At 49.7% G+C, this 20,282-nt stretch overlaps 2 protein-coding genes across 2 annotated transcripts in view; both read right to left on the bottom strand.

Moving 5' to 3' along the window:
• The window catches only part of IP6K1 (inositol hexakisphosphate kinase 1), a 56,656-nt gene extending 46,196 nt beyond the window's left edge, over positions 1-10,460 (bottom strand). The window contains exon 1 of the mRNA XM_021686882.1: positions 10,280-10,460. The gene's annotated coding sequence lies outside the window, so the exon portion shown is untranslated. The remainder of the gene's footprint in view (positions 1-10,279) is intronic.
• A 2,222-nt stretch (positions 10,461-12,682) lies between these two features.
• On the bottom strand, positions 12,683-20,282 carry CDHR4 (cadherin related family member 4). Its single transcript, XM_021687027.2, has 19 exons — positions 20,234-20,282; positions 19,697-19,881; positions 19,409-19,571; positions 19,241-19,332; positions 18,615-18,725; positions 17,477-17,580; positions 17,144-17,280; positions 16,676-16,859; positions 16,426-16,579; positions 16,079-16,172; positions 15,542-15,745; positions 15,324-15,463; positions 14,941-15,091; positions 14,636-14,853; positions 14,261-14,403; positions 13,694-13,750; positions 13,506-13,593; positions 13,253-13,280; positions 12,683-12,738 (listed from the first exon to the last, which is right to left on the bottom strand). The coding sequence occupies exons 1-19, from the start codon at positions 20,280-20,282 to the stop codon at positions 12,683-12,685; spliced, it is 2,358 nt and encodes a 785-aa protein (XP_021542702.2).

The raw sequence follows: 20,282 nt of genomic DNA, 5'->3' as shown, positions 1-20,282 counted from the left end.
ATCTGACCTGCTCTGTTCAATGGGAATGACCCTAACAACAGTCCTATTCTTGAAAAGATAAAATCCTTAAAGGAAAATTGGATTTGTTTTTATCTCCCCTAAGTGCTTTTACCTAAAAGTAACTCTTGATGCTTTACAGGTGTTTTCTCATTCACCCTCAGAGTCTTGATAAGGATTTTTACCATAAAGAAGTTTTACACACAACTCCAAGATGTAGACCTTCAGCAGCCCCCAAGAGCCAGTATTTCAAAAGGGCCACAGTACAACAATAAGGCTTGCTCCACAGCACAGATTACATTTCCCCAGGTAAAATGAGTACCTACTCACAGCCCAGTTTCCCAGGTATCATGCCAGGGTGCAAAGCTGCTTAAAAGGAAAGGAAAAGTTGTCTACATTTAAAAGATGAGGAAACTAAAGCATAAAGAAACTAAGCAGATGAAAGCTAAAGGAGAAAAATGAAAAAGCTGTATCTAGTCTACTTTATAATTCGTTCTGAATCTAAACATCTGTCTAAATTCATGACAAATATGAAATGCCATGTTAGTTCTTCTTTTAAAAAAAGCTGTTCATTCTAGAAAAACCCCAAGCATCAAGATCTATTTTGTATATATAAAAAAATCACTATATGGAGGTTTATAGAGGCTTTATTCATAATTGCCAAAACTTGGAAGTAAGCAAGATATCCTTCAAAAGGTGAATGGATAGGGGTGCCTGGGCGGTTCAGTCAGTTAAGCATCAGGTCATGATCTCAGGGTCTTGAGATGGAGCCTGCAATGGGCTCCACTGCTGGGCCTGGAGCCTGCTTAAGATTCTCTCCCTCCCTGGGGCACCTGTGTGGCTCAGTTGGTTAAGCGTCCGCCTTCAGCTAAGGTCATGATCTTGGGGTCCTAAGATCGAGCCCCACGTCGGGCTCCCTGCTCGGTGGGGACTCTGCTTCTCCCTCTCCCTCTGCCTCCTCCCCCCTGGCTCATGCTCTGTCTCTCTCTCTCTCTCTCTCAAATAAAGAAATAAAAATCTTAGGAGCGCCTGGGTGGCTCAGTCAAACAGCTGCCTTCAGCTCAGGTCGTGATCCCGGGATCCTGAGACTGAGCCCCACATCGGGCTCTCTGCTCAGTGGGGAGCCTGTTTCCCCCTCTCCCTCTGCCCCTCCTCCAGCTTGTGCTCTCTCTCTTTCACTCGTTCTCTCAAATAAATAATAAACATTTAAAAAAAAAAAAGAAAAATCTTAAAAAAAAATTTAAGGGGCGCCTGGGTGGCTCAGTCGTTAGGCGTCTGCCTTTGGCTCAGGTCATGATCCCAGGGTCCTGGGATCTGGCCCCGCATTGGGCTCCCAGCTCCACGGGAAGCCTGATTCTCCCTCCCCCACTCCGCCTGCTTGTGTTCCCTCTCTCGCTGTGTCTCTCTCTGTCAAATAAATAAATAAAATCTTTAAAAAAAAAATTTTTTTTTAATTCCCTCTCCCTCTCCCCCTCCCCTACCCCACCCACCCCCACACGTGCGTGCTCTCTCAAAAATAAATAATAAATAAATAAAACAAAAGGTGAGTGGATAAATAAACTGTGGTCCATTCACACAATAGAATATTATTCAGCACTAAAAAGAAATGAGCTATCAAGCCCTACAGACATGGAGAAACCTTAAATGCATATTACTAAGTGAAAGAAGCCAATCTAAAAAGGCTACATACTGTATGATTCCAACTAGGGGACATTCTAGAAAAGGCAAAACTATGAAAACAGTAAAAATACTAGTGGTTGCCAGGGGTTCAGAGAGAGGGAAGGATGAAAAGGCACACACTGGATTTTAGGACAGCAAAACTATTCTGTATGATACTATAATGGTGGATACATGCCATTATACATTTGTCAAAACAAATACATTCTATGGAAGGTACAACATCAAGAGTGAACCCTAATATAAACTATGGACTTTGGGTGATAATGATGTGTCAATGTAGGTTCACTGACTAACAAATGTACCGCTCTGCTGTGGGATGTTGATAATGGAAGTGGCTACTGAGGACAGGGGGTCAGGTGGTACATGGGAACTCTCTATACTTGACATTTAATTTTGCTATAAACTTAAAACTGCTCTAAAAAAATAGGTCTATTTTATAAAAAGCCAAATTATTTAAATGTTCTTATTTTTTATCTGGGTGGTTGTTAGACAAATGTATACATGTATAAAAATCAAATTCTGTCCACTTTATATGTATTTTATATGTATTTACAAGTATATGTATTTATATGTGTATATATTTTATTTATATGTATTTCAATAAGTTACTTTGAAAGGAAGAAATTAATAGGGCAAACTAATCATCTGAGGGAAAATAACATCTGTGCTTAAATTAACACTGGAAGGCAGAGCCTTGACGACACATGGGCATTGTCCGAACACTGAGACTCCCTGGCTCTGTGGCCTAAACATCTTATTCTCAGTTTCCTCCACCGTAAAATGAATGCACTACTGCTTGTCTCATAGAGCTGTTAAAAAAGAAATTTTTTCTCATCCACTTAGTTATTCAAAAGAAAAACAGGCACACCAGGAAATAAAGATTCCAATCAAGTGAGAGGAATATTACATATTGGTTCTCTCTCCCAACAAACTATAAGAAATACAGTAAACTATAAATATAGACACTGGGGCACCTAAGTGGCTCAGTCAGTTAAGCGTATGCCTTCAGCTCAGGTCATGAGCTCAGGGTCCTGGGGCTCCCTGCTCAGCGGGGAGTCTGCTTCTCCCTCTCCCGCTGCCCCTCCCCCAGGCTCGTGCTCTTGAGCTTGCTTTCTCTCGCTCTCATAAATAAAAATCTTTAATAAATAAAGATACTTAATATTTTTAATAAAATGCCCTCTAAAGAAGCAGTATTTTAAGAGTTAATTTTCTCACTTCAACTAACTCCCACATGAAAGTTTCATTCATCTTAAATCCCCACCTTACCTTCCATCCAGAACATATCATTTTAGCAGCTCCATTAGAATCAATTTAATTCTTTAAGAGATTTGGGAAGCTTTAAAAGAGGACAAGAAACTAGTCACTGACCACTGCCCCAAGAAGTCAATGATGAAACAAAATGCAATACGCCAAACAGAGCTATGAATAGGCAAAATATGGAAATGACTTTTAATGGGGGGGGGTGGATTTAAGGGATGAACACTCCACACCAAAAGCACTGTGTGCTGCTTCCAGAAATGAAAATCTAGAACCCCTAGCTAAGACCCTCTGGTTGATGCCAATTTTCTAACACTACACATGAGAGATCGTCAGACAAAGAAGCTTCAAACTTTAAAAAGTTACCTGTAAATTACAATTAAAATTCATATGCAACTTTTTAAAGTAGCAAAATGCAGGCCACATGACTCACAGTCTAAAGAAGCAGTGTCCAGTGTGGCAACTGGACCTGAACAATAGAGAAATGAAGGATGAATTCTGTGAATCCTGTGAATGACCAAGAAACCTCCTGGCCTGCATCAATTAACAGAAATCCAGGGGAGCTTGGGTGGCTCAGTTGGTTAAGCGTCCGACTCTTGATTTTGGCTCAGGTCATGATCTCAGGGTCATGAAATCCAGCCCCGCGCTGGGCTCCTCACGGGGCATGGAGTCTGCTTAAGATTCTCTCTCTCTCTCTCCCTCTCTCCCCCTACCCACATTTGCACATGCACACACTCCCCCCCACCCCCCCCAAAAAGAAAGAAATCTAGAAGCATGACAAAGCACTGATGTAAGTTCTAAAGCAAACAGACCCCCCTCCATCTAGAAGCTTGTGTCCACTTGAAATAAATAGTTCCTGGTTACTTCAACTTGACACCTCAATGGAGTATCATTAGTTCTTGACCCAGTATAGGTAGATATGAAAATCTGGTAAAAGCAGAAAATGAAGCCTGGAGCTGAGAACTATGAGGGATGAATAACAACAAAACTGGGCCCAGGGCCCATAGGACTGCTCTTTAACTTTTCCTGAAACAGTGTCCCTCTGATGTAGTCTGGGAGTCGGAGCCATTCTACTCTCAGATGTATACTGAAGAGAAATGAAGGTATGTACACACAGACTTTTACAAGAACATCTATTGCATCTCTATTCATAACAGTCCCAAACTGGAAACAACCCATATGCCCATCAGCAAATGGTATAGCCATAAAATAGAAAACTATTCAGGAATAAAAAGGAACACAACAAAATGGATGAACCTCAAAAACATCATACTAAGCAGAAGAAGCCAGACACAAAAGACTTCTCATTATTCTCAGTAGTTCTATAAAGTCTTGGCTAACACCAAGTTAGCAAATAAATACCAAGCCACTACTCCTAGGGGAAATACCAGGTTAGGTTTCTGTGAGCCTCTGGTCACATTTTTGTCAACCAATCAATTCATAACCCTCCAGAGCTACATACATAGAATATATAACCTTGTATGTATGTTTCTGTTTAAAGACACTTTTAATATACAGTAGTCTCCCCTTATCCATGGTTTTGATTTGCACAGTTTCAGTTACCCAGCATCAACCACAATCCAGAAGCAGATGGTCTCCTCCTAAGGTATGGTCAGAAGGTCAGTAGTAGCCTAACGCTACGTCACAGTGCCTACGTCATTCACCTCACTGCATCTCATCATGTAGGCATTTTATCATCTCATATCATCACAAGGGTGAGTACAATACGATATTGTGAGACAATATTCATGTAACTTTTATTACAGTATATTGTTATAATTGTCCTAATACTTTATTAGTTATTGTTGTCTCTTTCTGTGCCTGATTTATAAATTAAACTTTATTATAGGTATGTATGTATAAGAAAAAACATAGTACATGTAGGGTTCAGTAACATCCCCAGTTTCAGGCATCTACTGGAGGTCCTGGAAAGGATCCCCTGTAGATAAGGGGGACTACTGGATATTGTTGACACATTAACACTGCACTCTCAGCCAACAGTACTATAATTCATGTCTGAACAAAACTTATCTAATACACGTATTTTTTCCATAAGGGGCATCACAACCTTCTCATGCTTAGGAAGATTAACGGCGCTTCAGAACTACACTTGAGAGGGCGCCTGGGTGGCTCAGTTGGTTAAGCGACTGCCTTCGGCTCAGGTCATGATCCTGGAGTCCCTGGATCGAGTCCCGCATCAGACTCCTTGCTTGGCAGGGAGTCTGCTTCTCCCTCTGACCCTCCCCCCTCTCATGTGCTCTCTCTCTCATTCTCTCTCTCAAATAAATAAATAAAATCTTCAAAAAAAAAAAAAAGAACTACACTTGAGAGACATTTTAAACAGCAAAATTCCCAACAAAAAAACACAAAAATGTGAAAAACCATGGCACGAAACAGACCATGAAAAGGACACTTGTTTACAGAATTAGAGCTAAAACAAGAAGGCAGAGTGTCACCTTGTTCCACTTCAGCTGGGAATGGACACAACAGGCAATTCAAATTTTTTGCGATTTCTGGTCGGCAAAGAATTCACCAGCGAAGTGGCTCAAATTTTCTTAATTCATTGCCAAATTAAAAAATCAGGAAATTTCACATAAAAATTCAGATTTCTTGTTTTCTTTAAAAAAAAAAAAAAATCACAAGTGGTGCCTGGGTGGCTCAGTCAGTTAAGCGGCTTCCTTCAGTTCAGGTCAGGATCCTGAGCCTGGAGCCCCAGCCCTGAGTTGGGCTTCCTGCTCAGCAGGGAGTCTGCTTCTCCTCTCCCTCTGCCCCTCCCCTCCAACTTGTGCTCTCCCTCTCTCCCTCACTCACTCTCTCTCAAATAAATAAATAACATCTTAAAAAAAAAAAAAATCAAGATGTGGTAACACAACTGGCTGGAACTGAGCAACAGTGACCCTTTAGATAAGGCCTGTGCTTGCTAGATCACCCTAGTCCCTATCTCTATGCAATGCCCTTACACTCTGCTTCCCTAAATTTGTCACCAGCTAGCCCGTGATGTAAACACATCGTTTACCAACACGGATGTTTATATAATATACTGCTGACTGTAAAAAGGTACAAGTCAGGATATATAGCATTACCTCATTTTTGTAAAAATTAAAGACAGGGAAAAAAGTCTGGTTATACACTAAAACACAGGGACGTTAAGGATGATCCTTTTTTTATTTCTTCTTGTTACTCATATATTATCTTTTTTTAAACTAGAGAATATAATTACTTATATAAGTTGTTTTTATTTTTTATTTATTTTTTAAGATTTTATTTATTTGACAGAGAGAGACACAGCGAGAGAGGGAACACAAGCAGGGGGAGTGGGAGAGGGAGAAGCAGGCTTCCCGCGGGGCAGGGAGCCCGATGCGGGGCTCAATCCCAGGACCCTGGGATCATGACCTGAGCTGAAGGCAGACGCTTAACGACTGAGCCACCCAGGCGCCCCAGTAAGTTGTTTTTAATAGCAGCTTTGAGTTATAATCATACAATTCACCTATCTAATGTGCACAATTCAGTGGTTTTTAGTATATTCACAAACATGTGCAATTATCACTACAATTTTAAACATACTCATCACCTCATAAAGAAACCCCATAACCTTATCTATCATTCCCCTATGTGCTCATCCACCTTCAAGCCCTAAGCAACCACTAATCTACTTCCTATCTCTATAGATTTGCCTATTCTGGGTATTTCATATAAATGGAATCATATAATATGTGATCTTTTGTGTCTGGCTTCCTTCACATGTTTTCCAGGTTCATCCATGTTGTGGATGTACCAGTACTTCATTCTTTTTTATTGCTAAATAATATTTCATCATATGCACATACACTTTATTCATCCATTATCAACTGATAAGACAGCTGTTTCCCCCCTTGGCTATTATAAGTAACACTGTATATAAACATTCACATACAGGTTTTTATGTGGACATGTTTTCATTTCTCTTGGGTAGATAACTAGGAGTGGGATTTGTGGGTCATATGGTAACTCTATGTTTAACCATTTAAAGAACTGCCAGACTCTTTTCCAAATCCTGGTAAAAGCACAGATCCATTGGCACAAATATACAAACTGCCGGACTCCTCTCTAACTGCATCATTTTACATTCATACCATTCTCTGTGTATGAAGGCTCTGATTTCTCCACATCCTCACCAACACTTGTCATTACCTGACTTTTCAATTACAGAATAAGTCGTTCATAAGCGTTCATTCAATCCTAACACACCCAGAGTTTTATGTACTTCAGGCTGCTCTTACTCACAGACATCAAATTTTAGACTTGAAAAGAGACCAGTTGGGGGCGCTTGGGTGGCTCAGTCAGTTAAGCGTCTGCCTTCGGCTCAGGTCATGATCCCAGGGTCCTGGGATCGAGTCCCGCATCGGGCTCCCTGCTCAGCGGGGAGCCTGCTTCTCCCTCTCCCTCTGCCATTCCCCCTGCTTGTGCTCTCTCTCCTCTGTCAAATTAATAAATAAAATCTTTTACAAAAAAAAAAAAAAAGAAGAGAGTCCAGTCCTAGACCTACTCACCTAGACTGCCCACCTTCTGTAAAATGAAGGGACAGGAGTAAATGATCCAAACTCCCACCCGCAATGAAACTTTTACAAGAGATTAGCAGCAAATTTTCTAAGCACTAAACAAAATGAAGTCACTAACGGGGATCCAGCCCTCAAGTGAACATGTTTTCCCATCAAAACTCATTTGCGGGGCGCCTGGGTGGCTCAGTTGGTTAAGCGACTGCCTTCGGCTCAGGTCATGATCCTGGAGTCCCGGGATCGAGTCCCGCATCGGGCTCCCTGCTCGGCGGGGAGTCTGCTTCTCCCTCTGCCCTTCCCCCATCTCATGCTCTCTCTCTCTAATAAATAAAATAAATAAATAAATCTTTAAAAAAAAAAAAAAACTCATTTGCAATGCCTCCTACATAAATGCAACTTTAAAACATAGTAGCAAATGACAGTCTTGATCTATCACTTTTCGTAAAAGAACCAAGGTATCTTAGGCTGTCCCACACAGAATCCACTGCTCAAATCCTGCTGTAATAGAGGAGGAGAAATAAAATCTAATTTGAAATTGGGGCAAAAGCACAGATCCAGTGGCACAAACACACAAAATCCCCTACTGCTCCCTTGCCCCAAGCCAGAGACAGAGTGTACTGTGCAGCCTTTCCCCAGCTGTCCCATCACTGCTCCCCACAGTCTCAGGGCAGCACTGGGAGGGCAAGCAGCAAATAATACTGACACAATTACAGCGGCCCAAGGTGGCGGTGAGACCAAAACCCAACCAAGAAGAAGGTCTAAGAAGCTCGGCACCCACTGCTATGTTCACCCAGTGCATGTTTTCCAAGAATCAATACTGGATCTGAGCCAGGAAAGGGATGGACCACACAGCCCCTTCCGAGATGCAGAATTACTTTCCGTTTTCAGGCTTCAGTTCTGCACTTTGAGCAAGTTCTGCCTCTGTCCTACAGCACTGCGGATGGGCCTCCATAAGACCCTACAGGTGCAAGCACTTCAGGCAAGGTAGGAGGTGGAGATCCATGGCCACCAAATCCCCATTTTCACGTGTTTATTCTGCCCATTTCCCTGTTTAAATACAGAAGGTATTTTGAACTCAAGACAAATTTAACACTCTTGTAAACATCTAGTTCTCATCTACTACATGCAGGGGTTAGGTCTTACCAGAGGAAATAAAAAAAATATTCTTAAAAGAGCAAATACTATTTTGTTTTTTGTATAAGGGCAATACCCCTTATACAATACACCCCTTATACAAGTACCCCCAGGGACTGGAATATCTGGGGAGTGTTTCATAAAGAGGACCTGAGCTGGACTCTAGAGAAAAGAGAAGTGGGGATGAAGAAGAGCTGGTATCCCACAGAGGAGCAAAAGCCATTGCACTTGGCTGGCAAGAGAACTGTGTAAGGAAATATCGTGTGTGGAATGTCTAGCAAATCATTTGGTTAATGAGGATTAGGATAAACCCTGGAGAGGTGGGCTGGGGCCAGCTGAGCAGCAGCACCTTGAATGCCAGGTTAGGACATCAGATCTCATCCCATAAGCCTGCAGCAGTTTCTGACTTCAGTGTAGGATCTCCAGTCTCTCCAAGTGTGTCTGTTGCTCATAACAGTTAAAACTGCTGACATTTACAGGTGAATTACATAAATACAAGGAAGAGTCTTTGTGTTCTCACAAGTAAGACCGTAGCAACAGACCGCCAGCCTCCTCTGGTTCAGCATCTTCTCCAAAAGGATCTCCTGATCAAGGAGCTGGTTTCTTTCAAAATTAAACATTCAGAGATGACAGGATCCCGACACAAGCACACAAAGTATTGTTGCTTGACTTAGTCAATTCATTCAGGCTTTTTGTATGACCACATACATGGAGCCTGTGCAGAGGAGCCAAGGGACCACAGGGAAAGAGCAACGTGTTCTGGAGCACTTAGAACTCTTCCTAGACCTGTACACTTTGCCCACGGTCTCTAACCCTCCCACCCTTGCAGGAAGGGGGCCTGACGGCCTGTTTTCATTGGGCAAAATACATCTAGTCTCTTAAAAGTTAATTTGACAGTTCCATACCATCCACAACGACAAAAGTAAGTTTCATTTCTTTTTCTGACTCTAATACAGTCCTACATTTCCTGTGTCTCCTGATGACACTGGCAGAGTATCTACCTCTTTAGAAGATAAAACCAAGTCATCACCATAATACTCACTTTCTTCTAGAGCAAAAAGAAGACCTTACCACAAGTCCAAAAAATGGTCAGAAACCAAAGAAATTATGTTCCAAAATAAAACTCGGGCATCTTGGACATTTAAGCAGGCTCTTCAGGAAGAAGCAAACACTGAGCTCCAAGGAGCACAGGAGCCAGGCAGAGCGTTAGCCCTGCCAGAATCACAGGGCCGTGACACTGGCCTGCCTGGGTTCGTGGGGGCTTTGGCCTGTTTCGTCTAGTCTTAGTTTTCAACTAAGTGAAAAACACTCGCAGGAACCACATCTAAGAAAGAGGTAGGTGTGTATTTCTCACTCGGGAGCAACAGAAGACTCCCGAGAGCATCAGGCTGGCAATGGACACGTTTCAGGGATGCGGGTCAGAGGAGATAATTTCCCGCTACCCCGCAGGCCGGCCTTTGGGCGCAGGGCTCTCCGACCTCTCCCCGCGGCCGTTCACCGGCCTCGGCGCTGGCGTGTGGGAGGCTCCACGGGCGGCGGGTCAGGACGCTCGAGCGATGTGTGAACGATGCTTGGCGGATGCCCCGGCCCCGCGCGCGCCAGCTCCAACCCCGCGCCCGCCGCCGCCCGCCCCGCCGGCGTCAGGCCGGTCTTTCGGCCCGGCTCCTGTCACTCACCGGCCCGGCCCGGGCAGCGGGCGCCCACGGCTCCCCACGGGAGCTGGGCCCCCCGGGCCTCCAGGTTTCGGCCCGCCCCCGGCAGGCAGCGCAGGTGGATGAGCCCCGCAGCAGCGGCCCAACACCGGCCGCTCGGTCCAGCTCCCGGCGCTGCCCACTGGGTACGGATCAACAACAAGATGGCGGCCAGCCGAGGGGGCAGGGGCCGGGCGTCATAGTAACCAGGACGGCGAAGAACCGCCCCAGCTGAGGATGTCTCCAATCAACAGCCTCTTCATCCGACGCCTAAGGGAGTGCTTCTCGCTGACAGGTCGGCCGACCTGTCACTCAGAGCCTGCCTCTCACGGCCCCTGCCGAACGCCTTGGGACGTGACTGTGACGGCGAGGGCTGGCGCATGCGCGCCGTTCCCAGAGTTGCTGGCGGCAGAGCTTTTACTGGAGGCTCTGAGGCTCTACCGCCCTTGGCCTTTTTGCGTGGGCAGCCTTTTTGCGAAGCCGGCAGCGTCTTCTCACACACGCGCGCACACTTAAAGAATGCCTGCTGTGTGCTATATGATTTTTTTGCCACCCACCCTGGAAGGGAGGGCTTGTTGTCTAGGTTCACTGGTGAGGAAACTGAGGCGCAGAGGGGGAGGCCTGGCCAAGGTCACGCCACCTCTGGAAATGGAGGCACCGGATCTCGTACCTCCTCCTACTGATTTCAAAGCATAATACCCACTTCCCAACGCCTTCCCCAGCGTTGCCTCTCATCAGTGGCGAGGTGCAGCCATGTGTGCTAACCCCAAGCAGTCCCTGGCCCATTGCCCACGTTTGTCCTTCTGCCTTGAGTTCAGTGCCCAGCACAAGCCCTGGCACACAAAAGAAACTCCTCTTCCTGCCCTAGAGCATCTTGTCTTGAGTGCCTGACACAGCTTTTGCCCTGGATTAGCATGATCTATCTCAGAGGCTGACTGTGAGTCCTAGGAAAATGGTTATCCCTTGTTCCTGGTACAGAGCACCTAACTCTGGGCTTGGCTTCAGGGTTAGGAGCTCAAATGCAATCACACAGCCTGGAACCACATCAAGTGCCAGAACTAGCTAGTTATGTGACTTTTGAGCCTTAGTTGCCCCATCTATAAAATGAGGATAACAAATGAGCCCTTAGACCAGGGTGAGTGCTCAGGAAAGTCTGCCTATAACCACTTCCAGTAACAGCCTGCTATCAGGTTGCTGCCACTGGGCCAGCTTTAACACCCTCACTTTCAGGGGAGCACCATGAAGCATGTTTTTCCTACAGCTTCTTCCCCGACCTGGGACAGCATAACTGGCTTAGGAAGGGAGGTCCTCCATTGCCCTGAGAGGGTTCAGGTTCACAGACTTGGCAGAGGGGAGAATATTGAAAGAACTTAGGGCCATCTCAGTAAAGGTAGCCTCTATCCAGAGAGCAGGTCCTCTTGGAGAGCTGGCAGTAACCTGAGACCTGATTCCAGGCCCCGCAAGGGGAGTGAGCCAGCACTGCATCCAACAGAACCTGCACTCCTGCGGGTTATTGTAGGCCACCTGGCTATGTGCAATGGCTCAGCTCAGCTCAGCATTGGGAGGGCTGAGGGCCAAGAAACCAGAAGAAACAGATCAGGAATAAGTGGAAATATCCTGTCAGAAGGGGGCTACCATCAATCCCTCCATGGCCATCCTTGCCACAGGGTTCTCAAGTCTGCACCAACTCTCACCTCAGTGAAAAAGTTCCAGATCCTTCCCAAGACAACGTCCACACACAGACTGCAAATGGCACTGGAGGTTGGTAAGGGCCCTCAAGCAGCAACAATATCCTCTGTTCAGTGGGAAATGGAAGCTCCCCGGCCCTCCCCATCCGCTAGAGCAGGTGGTCTCTAAAGGGACGGGCTGAACGGAGGCCTCCTATGTCCCTAGCAAGGATAACAGCCTCTTATCTCGGCGTTAATCACGGTCAGGCAGAGCATCATCCAATGCCTTCTCAAAAGAAAAATAATCCTACTGGGCGCCTGGGTGGCTCAGTCGGTTAAGCAACTGCCTTCGGCTCAGGTCATGATCCTGGAGTCCCGGGATCGAGTCCCGCATCGGGCTCCCTGCTCGGCGGGGAGTCTGCTTCTCCCTCTGCCCCTCCCCCCTCTCATGTGCTCTCTCTCTCATTCTCTCTCTTTCAAATAAATAAATAAAATCTTTAAAAAATAATAATAATCCTACTACTCCCTAGAGGGTTCCCGGAGGCAAGGCCCTCTCCAAATGAGAACAAGGAAGCACAGATCCCAGAGCTTCTCCCACAGGTGGATTACAAGGCTGGGACTCTGCTGTTTGTAATTTTGTTTATTGTTGAATCAACTTGAAGACTCAGCCCGTGATCATGGGAAAAAGAAATTCCACACATAGTGAAGCAGCTTCTTGGCCTCAGAGCCAGCGCCGGGCTCCTGTGAGCGTGTTGAACAGGTAATCTCTGCCTGTACCTGAGCTCAGATAAACAGGAGGGAGAGAGGGCACTGCTGGCCTCAGAAGAATAGCCTCCTTCCCTTAAAGGTAGGGGAAGACCTTCCAGAACCGTTGGTGAGACCCTCCAGCTCCTTGATCCAACTTGTCCCCTCCCTCCTTTCTCAGCAATCCTGTGAAGTCTGGCTCAAATGCACAGGGAAGCATCCTTGATTCCCACAAACTGGACACCAGCCCCCCCGAAGCCCAGTGCCAGATTACTCTGCCATAAATCACTGATGACAGTGTAATATCTGAGGGCCTCTTCCCTCACCACGATTTCTGCCATAGGCAGGAACCAGACCAGGTCTGAGTCACCTTCTGGTCCAACAGGTGTTTGAGAAACGTTGGCTGAAATGCGAATGGGGGTGAGAATAGACCCCACTCAGGGAAAGAGCAAATAGCGGATGCCTGGTGGTAAAAGGAGATGCTGAGATGGGCTGAGGAGAGAAAGTGGACCCAGGTGGAGAGTGGTTTGGGAAGAGGGGGACTCACGGGAGTCCTGTGCTCTGCCGTCAAAGAGCTGCTGATGGGAAGAATGAGAGGAGGCAATGAGTTGAGCCCTGCCCCCAGGGAGCAGCTGGAGGTCTGCTCCCAAGGGGGTCAGGGGCCCACCTGTTTCCTCCATCCTGATGATGCTGCCATGGGCTCTACCACAGGGGTAGCCATCCACAAGGAGGCAGGCTTGACAGGGGAGTACTCTAGAACAGCCTCAGTGCCCACTATACAGGATGGCAGGTTGGCATACCAAGCTCATGACACTGCTAGGTGTCTGGGGCATCTCCATCCTCGGTGCCTCCACGAACCCCTCAATGGACTCCTCAGTTCCCTGGATACTAGGGCAAAGTAAGAGTAGGAATAAAGGAAAAGGCTCTTGGTCCCAGCGTGAGTTTAAGGGATGGACTCTAGGCATAGAGGTATGCAAAGGAGGCTGACCTGTTTAGTAGCAGAGCCTGGGCTGGTTTTCTTCGTGTCTGTAGCATCTGGGCCAACCTAAAAGGCCAGGAGGAGGGACCAATCAGTGAGGGCAGCAGACCTGCTGGCTCCAGGAACCAGCACCATTTATCTGCCCCTTTATACTGGGGATAGCCAATGTCTGTAGGCAATGCCCACATTGTTACCCCCACCTTCCCCTGGATTCAGTCCTGTGCCCACAAAAAAAACCTCATTTGTAGGGGCAGATCAGGTTTGAAGCGGAGGGTACGGGGTCAGAAATAGGGATAAATGCCCAATGCACGACAAACTCTGAGTCTCAAGCACTGGGTCTCATCCACACCTACCCCACTCCAAGACCGGGCTTTGCCAATAAGGGAGACAACTTGCTCCCAGTGCCTCTCCGCCTCTGACCTGAGGACCTCTGGAGGGAGAGCAGCTCCCATTAATATCAGTTTGTCTGCACATCACCTCGGGCATTGTCATCAAATCTTGGTGAAACCACCTATCACAGATGGGGTCCATTAGTGGGCTGGGGTGAGGCAGAGAGCAGAGGGATAGGAACCTTACCCCTGGAAGAGCCTGCTGAAGAGCCAGCCCAGAGCCAAGAGAAAGAGGGCACTGGTCACGGTCAGCACCACCACAAACCAGGGTTCCGGCTGCCAGAAAGCCTCCGTGTCTGTCACAAGCAGGGGTGTCATCATTGAAGGCACCTGAAATGGGGGCCACAGCCCTTCCAAAATGTCCTGATCATCCAGCCTTCAGACCCCTCCAAGAGTTGGGCCACCACACACCGCAGAGTTGCTCTTCCAAATTGCTAGGCTCTTAACACTCAACGGCTCCCTCTGGAGTGCCTTCCCCCATTGCTCCGCCTGGAAAACTGGGTCTCATCCCCCTTCAAGATCCTCTCTCCCCACCTCCCAAGGTCCCAAGGGTCCCCCTCACTGCAGCTTTGCGGGTGCGGGTGGCCACTGTGCTGGTGCTCCAGGGAACGAGATGCACAATGACAGTGGCTGTGGTGCTGAGGTGGGGAGTGGAGGGACCTGCATCAGCCACCCGGATCAATAGCTCATGAGTATGGGGCTGCTCTGGCCAGGGGGGCCCCAACATGTTGTTGTGCACCAGGATGGGTCCTTGCAGGCTGAATCGGCTCTGACTATTCCCTGAAAGCAGAGTGGCAGAGGAAGGCGATCATTGCTGGCCTCGGCCTGCTCCTTCCCCAACAGCCAGGAGGTCCCCACGGCCCTCACCTCCCACGATGCTGTAGGAAAAGACCAGACGCTGTGGCTCCTGAGGAACCCAACAGGACACCTTGGTCACCTCCACACTACGGCCCAGGGGAGCGTAGATGGTGAGTTCCTGAAATGGGGGCTGGCACTCGGGGGCATGGTCGTTCACATCCTGCAGGAGGGTAGCCAGGTCACCCCCAATTCCCCAGGCCAGCCCCTCAGTCTCCCCCAACTACAGCCAGAGCCTAGAAGTCAGAAAACAGGTTCCAAAGGTTTCCATTATGAGGCACCACTTCCCTCCAGCCAACCAATGGAGGAAACTTAAGCCCAGTGTAGAAAAGTAGAATGCCAGAGGAAGATCTGAACACTTTCCAAGTTTTGCCAAGGCCTCGGGGCTCAATTACCTCAACCTCAATGGTAATGGTGCAGGAGCCAGAGCGGCGGTGGGTGGGGTCCTGGTCTTGGCTCTGGTCGGTCACTAGGACTGTGAGCCTGTACAATTTCTGCAGCTCATAGTCCAAAGATCCCAGGAGGTGAACCTCCCCTAGAAGAGGTGCCCCCAGCCTCAGCCTGCAGTCAACTCTGGTTCCACCCCTCCATCCCAGCCCTGGGGTGCGAGTACCGCTGAGATGGTCCACAGAGAAGGCGGTGGGCCCACCAGAGATGTCGTACTCAATGCCGTTGTGTGGGTAATCCTTGTCCGTGCCCACCACAGAGCCCAGCAGGGTGTGGGGCCCTGCATCCTCCCGGATCCGGAATGTGTGTGGGACACAGGCTGGGGAGAACTCATTGACAGGAGTCACCATCACCAATACCGGCACCTCAGCTGGAAGCCATTTGGCAGTCACGGAGCTGGCCGGGGGGTGCCCAGCCCTTCCCTGGGGTCTGAGGAGGGAGACATGGCCCTGCCCTGGGGGTCTAAGGAGGGAGTGGGTCTGGAGGAAGGAAGAGCAATAGCCATTCCTCACGGTGGCGGGGGGGGGGGGGGATGCTAGATGTCAAGGAGAAGAGAGATAATGCCCCACCTTAGGGGTCTGACCTGGAGACAACCCTGCCCTATTGGTTTCTGTGGGAGGAGAGGTGACCCTATCTTGAGGCTAGGGAGAGGAGTACAGAACAGCCCTGTCCTGAATGTCCAGGCCTGGGTATGGTCACTCACTGGTCATCAGGGGCCGACCACCATCAAGCACCAGGATGGAGGCTGCATGCTGAAAGCAGGCCCCAGGAGTGTCACAGTCCAGTGTGGCATTCACCTGGCCAGAGGGGTCACAGAGTGAGGCTGAGCCAAGGCCTGGGTGAGCCTAGAGCCACACTGGGCTGCATCAGGTCAGGGCATCCACACATAGTCAACCCTGAGCCTCTGTTTTCTGGACTACAAAGCAGATTGACTTTACCACCATCTCCTTCACCGCCACGGTCTCAGCTCCCACAGACCCTTGTCCCCCAACCCTCCACCTTCCTGTGCCGAGCACCCTGCACATAGGTCCGGAGGCGGGGACTGGGCACCTCCAAGGCCCTGCCTCGAAGGCAGAGGCTAGCTGGGCCAGGAGGGCTGTGGATCCGCAGCTCGTAGTCGAGGGTGGAGCCAGGAGAGTCTGGATCAGTGCAAGTGAAGGTGTTCAGCACCGTGCCCACCGGTGTGGTCTCGGGGATTTCAGTCCTGGGAGCAGAGTGTGGGCCGCAGGGCAAGAGTCGAACAGGACCACGAGCCATGGCCATCACCCCAATAGCTTAGGTAAGGTTCCTGTATACTCACACGAGCATCGCTGGGAGGCAGCGCGGGGGCCAGCGGTTGACCGAATGCACGTTCACGGTGAGATCGAGGTCAACACTGGCCCACGGCCTGAGCCGCTCATAGGCCTTCACCTGCAGCCTAGTGACTGCCGCGCCCCGGGCCTGTGCCAACTCCAGGGGCGCGGTGGTGCGGACCACGCCGTCCTCTGGGCAGGGTAGGGGTGGGGAATGCTGATTTAGCCCCTCCCCCAGCTCAGTCCTGTCCCCAGCCTCCCACCGGATCCACCGCAGCGGGAGGGCGCTGAGCCTGGCACTTCTCACCACCTCCTCCGAGGCTCGCCTCTAATTCTAGCCCAGCCTCCAAACGCCACCGCGCCCCTGTCTGCCTCGGCTCCAGCCTCGTTTCTCAGGAGGGCGAGGAGGTAGCGCGGGTCACTCTGGACCAGCCGCAGAGGCATCCCGCACCACCCCCACCCCCAGGGCCCCTCACCACGTCCGATGGAGAAGAGCGGGCAGGGCACTGGGGAGAGGATTTCGTAGCGCACGTCGAAGCCCCGGGCTCGAACCTGAACCACCTTACTGCCGGGGGCCAGGTCGTCCAGGATGGTGATATTTGGGGCCTGCCCCCTGGACCAAAAGGGGGGGCACTAGCTCATGCCCGCTCACACCACCCCTAGCCCTGTCCACAGGCCCCTCCCCCAGGAGTTCCCTTATACAGGAGCTAGCTGGGGACACTCCAGCAGAGCCACACCTTAACCTTACTCCTAATTCCCTGGGGCTAGGCCTGGCCACCCCCACTGTACCCAGGGTAGGGAAGCCTTACAGGAAGGAGATCTGACTGGAGGGAACACGCAAAACTTTCACCTTCAGCATCCCATGGCAGCTTCGATTTTGGCCAAAGGTCACCAAAATCTGAAGCTGGAAAACCTGTGGTGCACACAGAACAGGAAGGGGACTAGTGTGTCTACTGTATGTGTGTGCCTAGTCTTCCCTGCAAACAGGCACCCCCTGCCTCAGGCCCTCCACGGACAAGGAGCCCTAACCCTCACTCTACCCCAATACCTGTCATTCTGCTGACAGGTACTCCTTTGAGTCCCGTTCTTGGGGGCCAAAAGTTTTTCTTTTAGGATGCAAACAGCCCAAAACAGTGTGATATCTGAGTCATTCACAATATGATACCATCTTAGAGTTGCTAAGAACCAATCATTAAGACATGGAAGTTTTAAATCTTTTTTTTTTAAAGATTTTATTTATTTATTTGAGAGAGAGACTGAGAGAGAGAGAGCACATGAGAGGGGAGAGGGTCAGAGGGAGAAGCAGACCCCCTGCTGAGCAAGGAGTCCGATATGGGACTCGATCCCGGGACTCCAGGATCATGACCTGAGCTGAAGGCAGTCGCTTAACCAACTGAGCCACCCAGGCGCCCAAGACATGGAAGTTTTAAAGAAGGAACTTCTCGGGATGCCTGGGTGGCTCAGTCATTAGGCGTCTGCCTTTGGCTCAGGTCATGATCCCGGGGTCCTGGGATCGAGTCCCTCATCGGGCTCCCTGCTCCGCGGGAAGCCCGCTTCTCCCTCTCCCATTCCCCCTGCTTGTGTTCTCTCTCTCTGTCAAATGAATAAATAAAATCTTTAAAAAAAAAGGAAGGAACTTCTCTAACCTCCAGACGAGCCACTTTACCCAGAACTTTCTCTTCCTGTGTGACTGCTCTGAACACTCTCAGTTCTATTAAAGGGAGAGCTCCCAGAGCCAGGGATCCCTTTTCTTTCTGGAACTCCAGAACCCAGCACAGAACCAGGCCAACGTGGGAGAACAGCCAGCATGTGGAAACAGGTACGGATGTGGGCTACGTCTGAGCAGGGCAGCAAAATTTAAGAGGCCAAGAACAAACAAACCTCCAGGAAATTGTGTCCATTGCATGCCCCATCCATGGGTATCCCCAGGTTCCAAGTCAAGCTCACCTTTTTAGCCTGGCCTTTGAGGCCCTGGGATGGTGCCAGCAGCCAACCTTGCCCATTGATGGAGAAAGGTCCAGGGAAGTATGGAGGGTCCTGGGCACTGTTGATGCTTATCTGACAGGACAGGGATGCTGGAGGCCCCAGCCGCAGCCCCCAGTGCCCCCAAATCCCCCAACAACCCAGCTGGTACCTGCCCATACCCAGCTCTCCCATAACCCATCACTGGGTGGCTCCCCAACCTCCACCCTGACCCCTGGCCCTGATCCTCAATCTTTTCTGCTTTTAAATCAATTATTTTGTTCTTTTTTGTTTGTTTGTTTAGCAACATTTTGGGGGGGGATTACAAAAGTGATACAGAATTTTCATAAAGAATTCAGAACACACAGGAGAACCTGAAAGAACACAAGCCCTTAAGATGTCCTTGTAGGAACAGCCATGGTCACTGGGGGTGGGCAGCCCTCAGTGGCTCTTTCCAAGAACATGCATCACGCAGAGGCTTAGTGGACACTAAAGGGTCTCTCTGCAGTCTGTGTTTGGCCAGAGAGGAGCTGGGCCAAGGAGGGGCCAGGCTTGGTTTCCCCATGTGCCTCCCCCATCCTGTCCCCCCACTGTCCATGTGCTGGGCTCACCTGGGCACGCTGGAGTTCCAGGCCTGGGAGCAGCAGAGTGTACAGCTGGGCCCCAGGTGTGACTGTTTCCCGAACCTGAATGATTTCCCCAGCTAGCCAGAGGGGAGGTCAGGGAGGCTCTGTTCAGGCCATGCCCTCTCACCCCCCGCCTGCTGCCCCTGGCCTCACCTGGGCTGGCAAATCGGCCAGCGCATGGGCTATAGCCAGGGTCCCGGTACACATCCACATAGAGTGGTATCTCCATCACATGGTTGCCACATGTGAACCGAAGCTGCAGTTCATAGTGGCTCACCGCTAGGGCGTCCAGCCGGGCCGAGCTGCTTAAGGTCACCTGTGGCAGATGGGCAGCGTCATGTGGGACTCTAGGCGCTCCATCCCCCTACACTACCTCTGGTTTGGTGAATTAAGGGCCTGCCCTTGCCTCCCCATGGTTCCCATCTGGGCCCATGACCCTACCATGCCCACATAGATCTTCTGCCACCTGCTCAAGCTGGGTTGGTTGAAGAAGGTGGTGGGTGGCTGCACATGGACCAACTCCAGGACGGGCATGTGAGCAGTGCAGTTGAAGGAGAAGGAATGAATGACGGTGCCAGGTCCCTGGCTTTCAGAGACATTTATGAACCAGGGCAGGCAATGGAGTTCTGTGAGAAAGAGACAATTCAGGCTGGAGGCCCCCCAGGCTCATGGAACCACATAGATGAGCTCTTCAGCCTCAGGGCCAGGTCGCATCTCGGGGCCAAGCAACCATAACTCTTCCTTGTCCCCCACATCCAACCAGGGCTCAGCACATTGAGCAGAACAGGAGTGAAGACTTGGTTGAGGAAGCAGCCACGATAAGGAATGAGGGTCAGGGAGTTAGATCTTTGCCCTTCCCTGGCTCTCCCACAGCCCCTGCCTGCATGGTAGCTTATCCGAGAAGAGTCACGATTCCACTCCACTGTGGAGTGTGTTGGGGCATGAGAACTGGGGTTCCCCCACCCACCGGCTCCTCACCAGAGACAACCAGAGCAAGCAGAAGCACCGGGGGCCTGAGCAGGGCCAT

The sequence above is a fragment of the Neomonachus schauinslandi genome, chromosome 1 (genome assembly GCF_002201575.2).
Source record: "Neomonachus schauinslandi chromosome 1, ASM220157v2, whole genome shotgun sequence".
NCBI classification, from domain to species: Eukaryota; Metazoa; Chordata; class Mammalia; order Carnivora; family Phocidae; genus Neomonachus; species Neomonachus schauinslandi.
This window is presented reverse-complemented; position numbering and strand designations above follow the sequence as displayed.

What these genes read in the sequence shown, in the direction of transcription:
- CDHR4 (XM_021687027.2), bottom strand. Translation starts at nt 20,282, where the DNA reads ATGGCCCTGCTCAGGCCCCCGGTGCTTCTGCTTGCTCTGGTTGTCTCT. An exon ending in CCATTACCATTGAGGTTGAG is followed by an intron (nt 15,092 to 15,323) that starts GTAATTGAGCCC and finishes ACCCTCCTGCAG; the next exon opens with GATGTGAACGACCATGCCCC. An exon ending in CCCGCACCCGCAAAGCTGCA is followed by an intron (nt 14,404 to 14,635) that starts GTGAGGGGGACC and finishes CCCCCATTTCAG; the next exon opens with GTGCCTTCAATGATGACACC.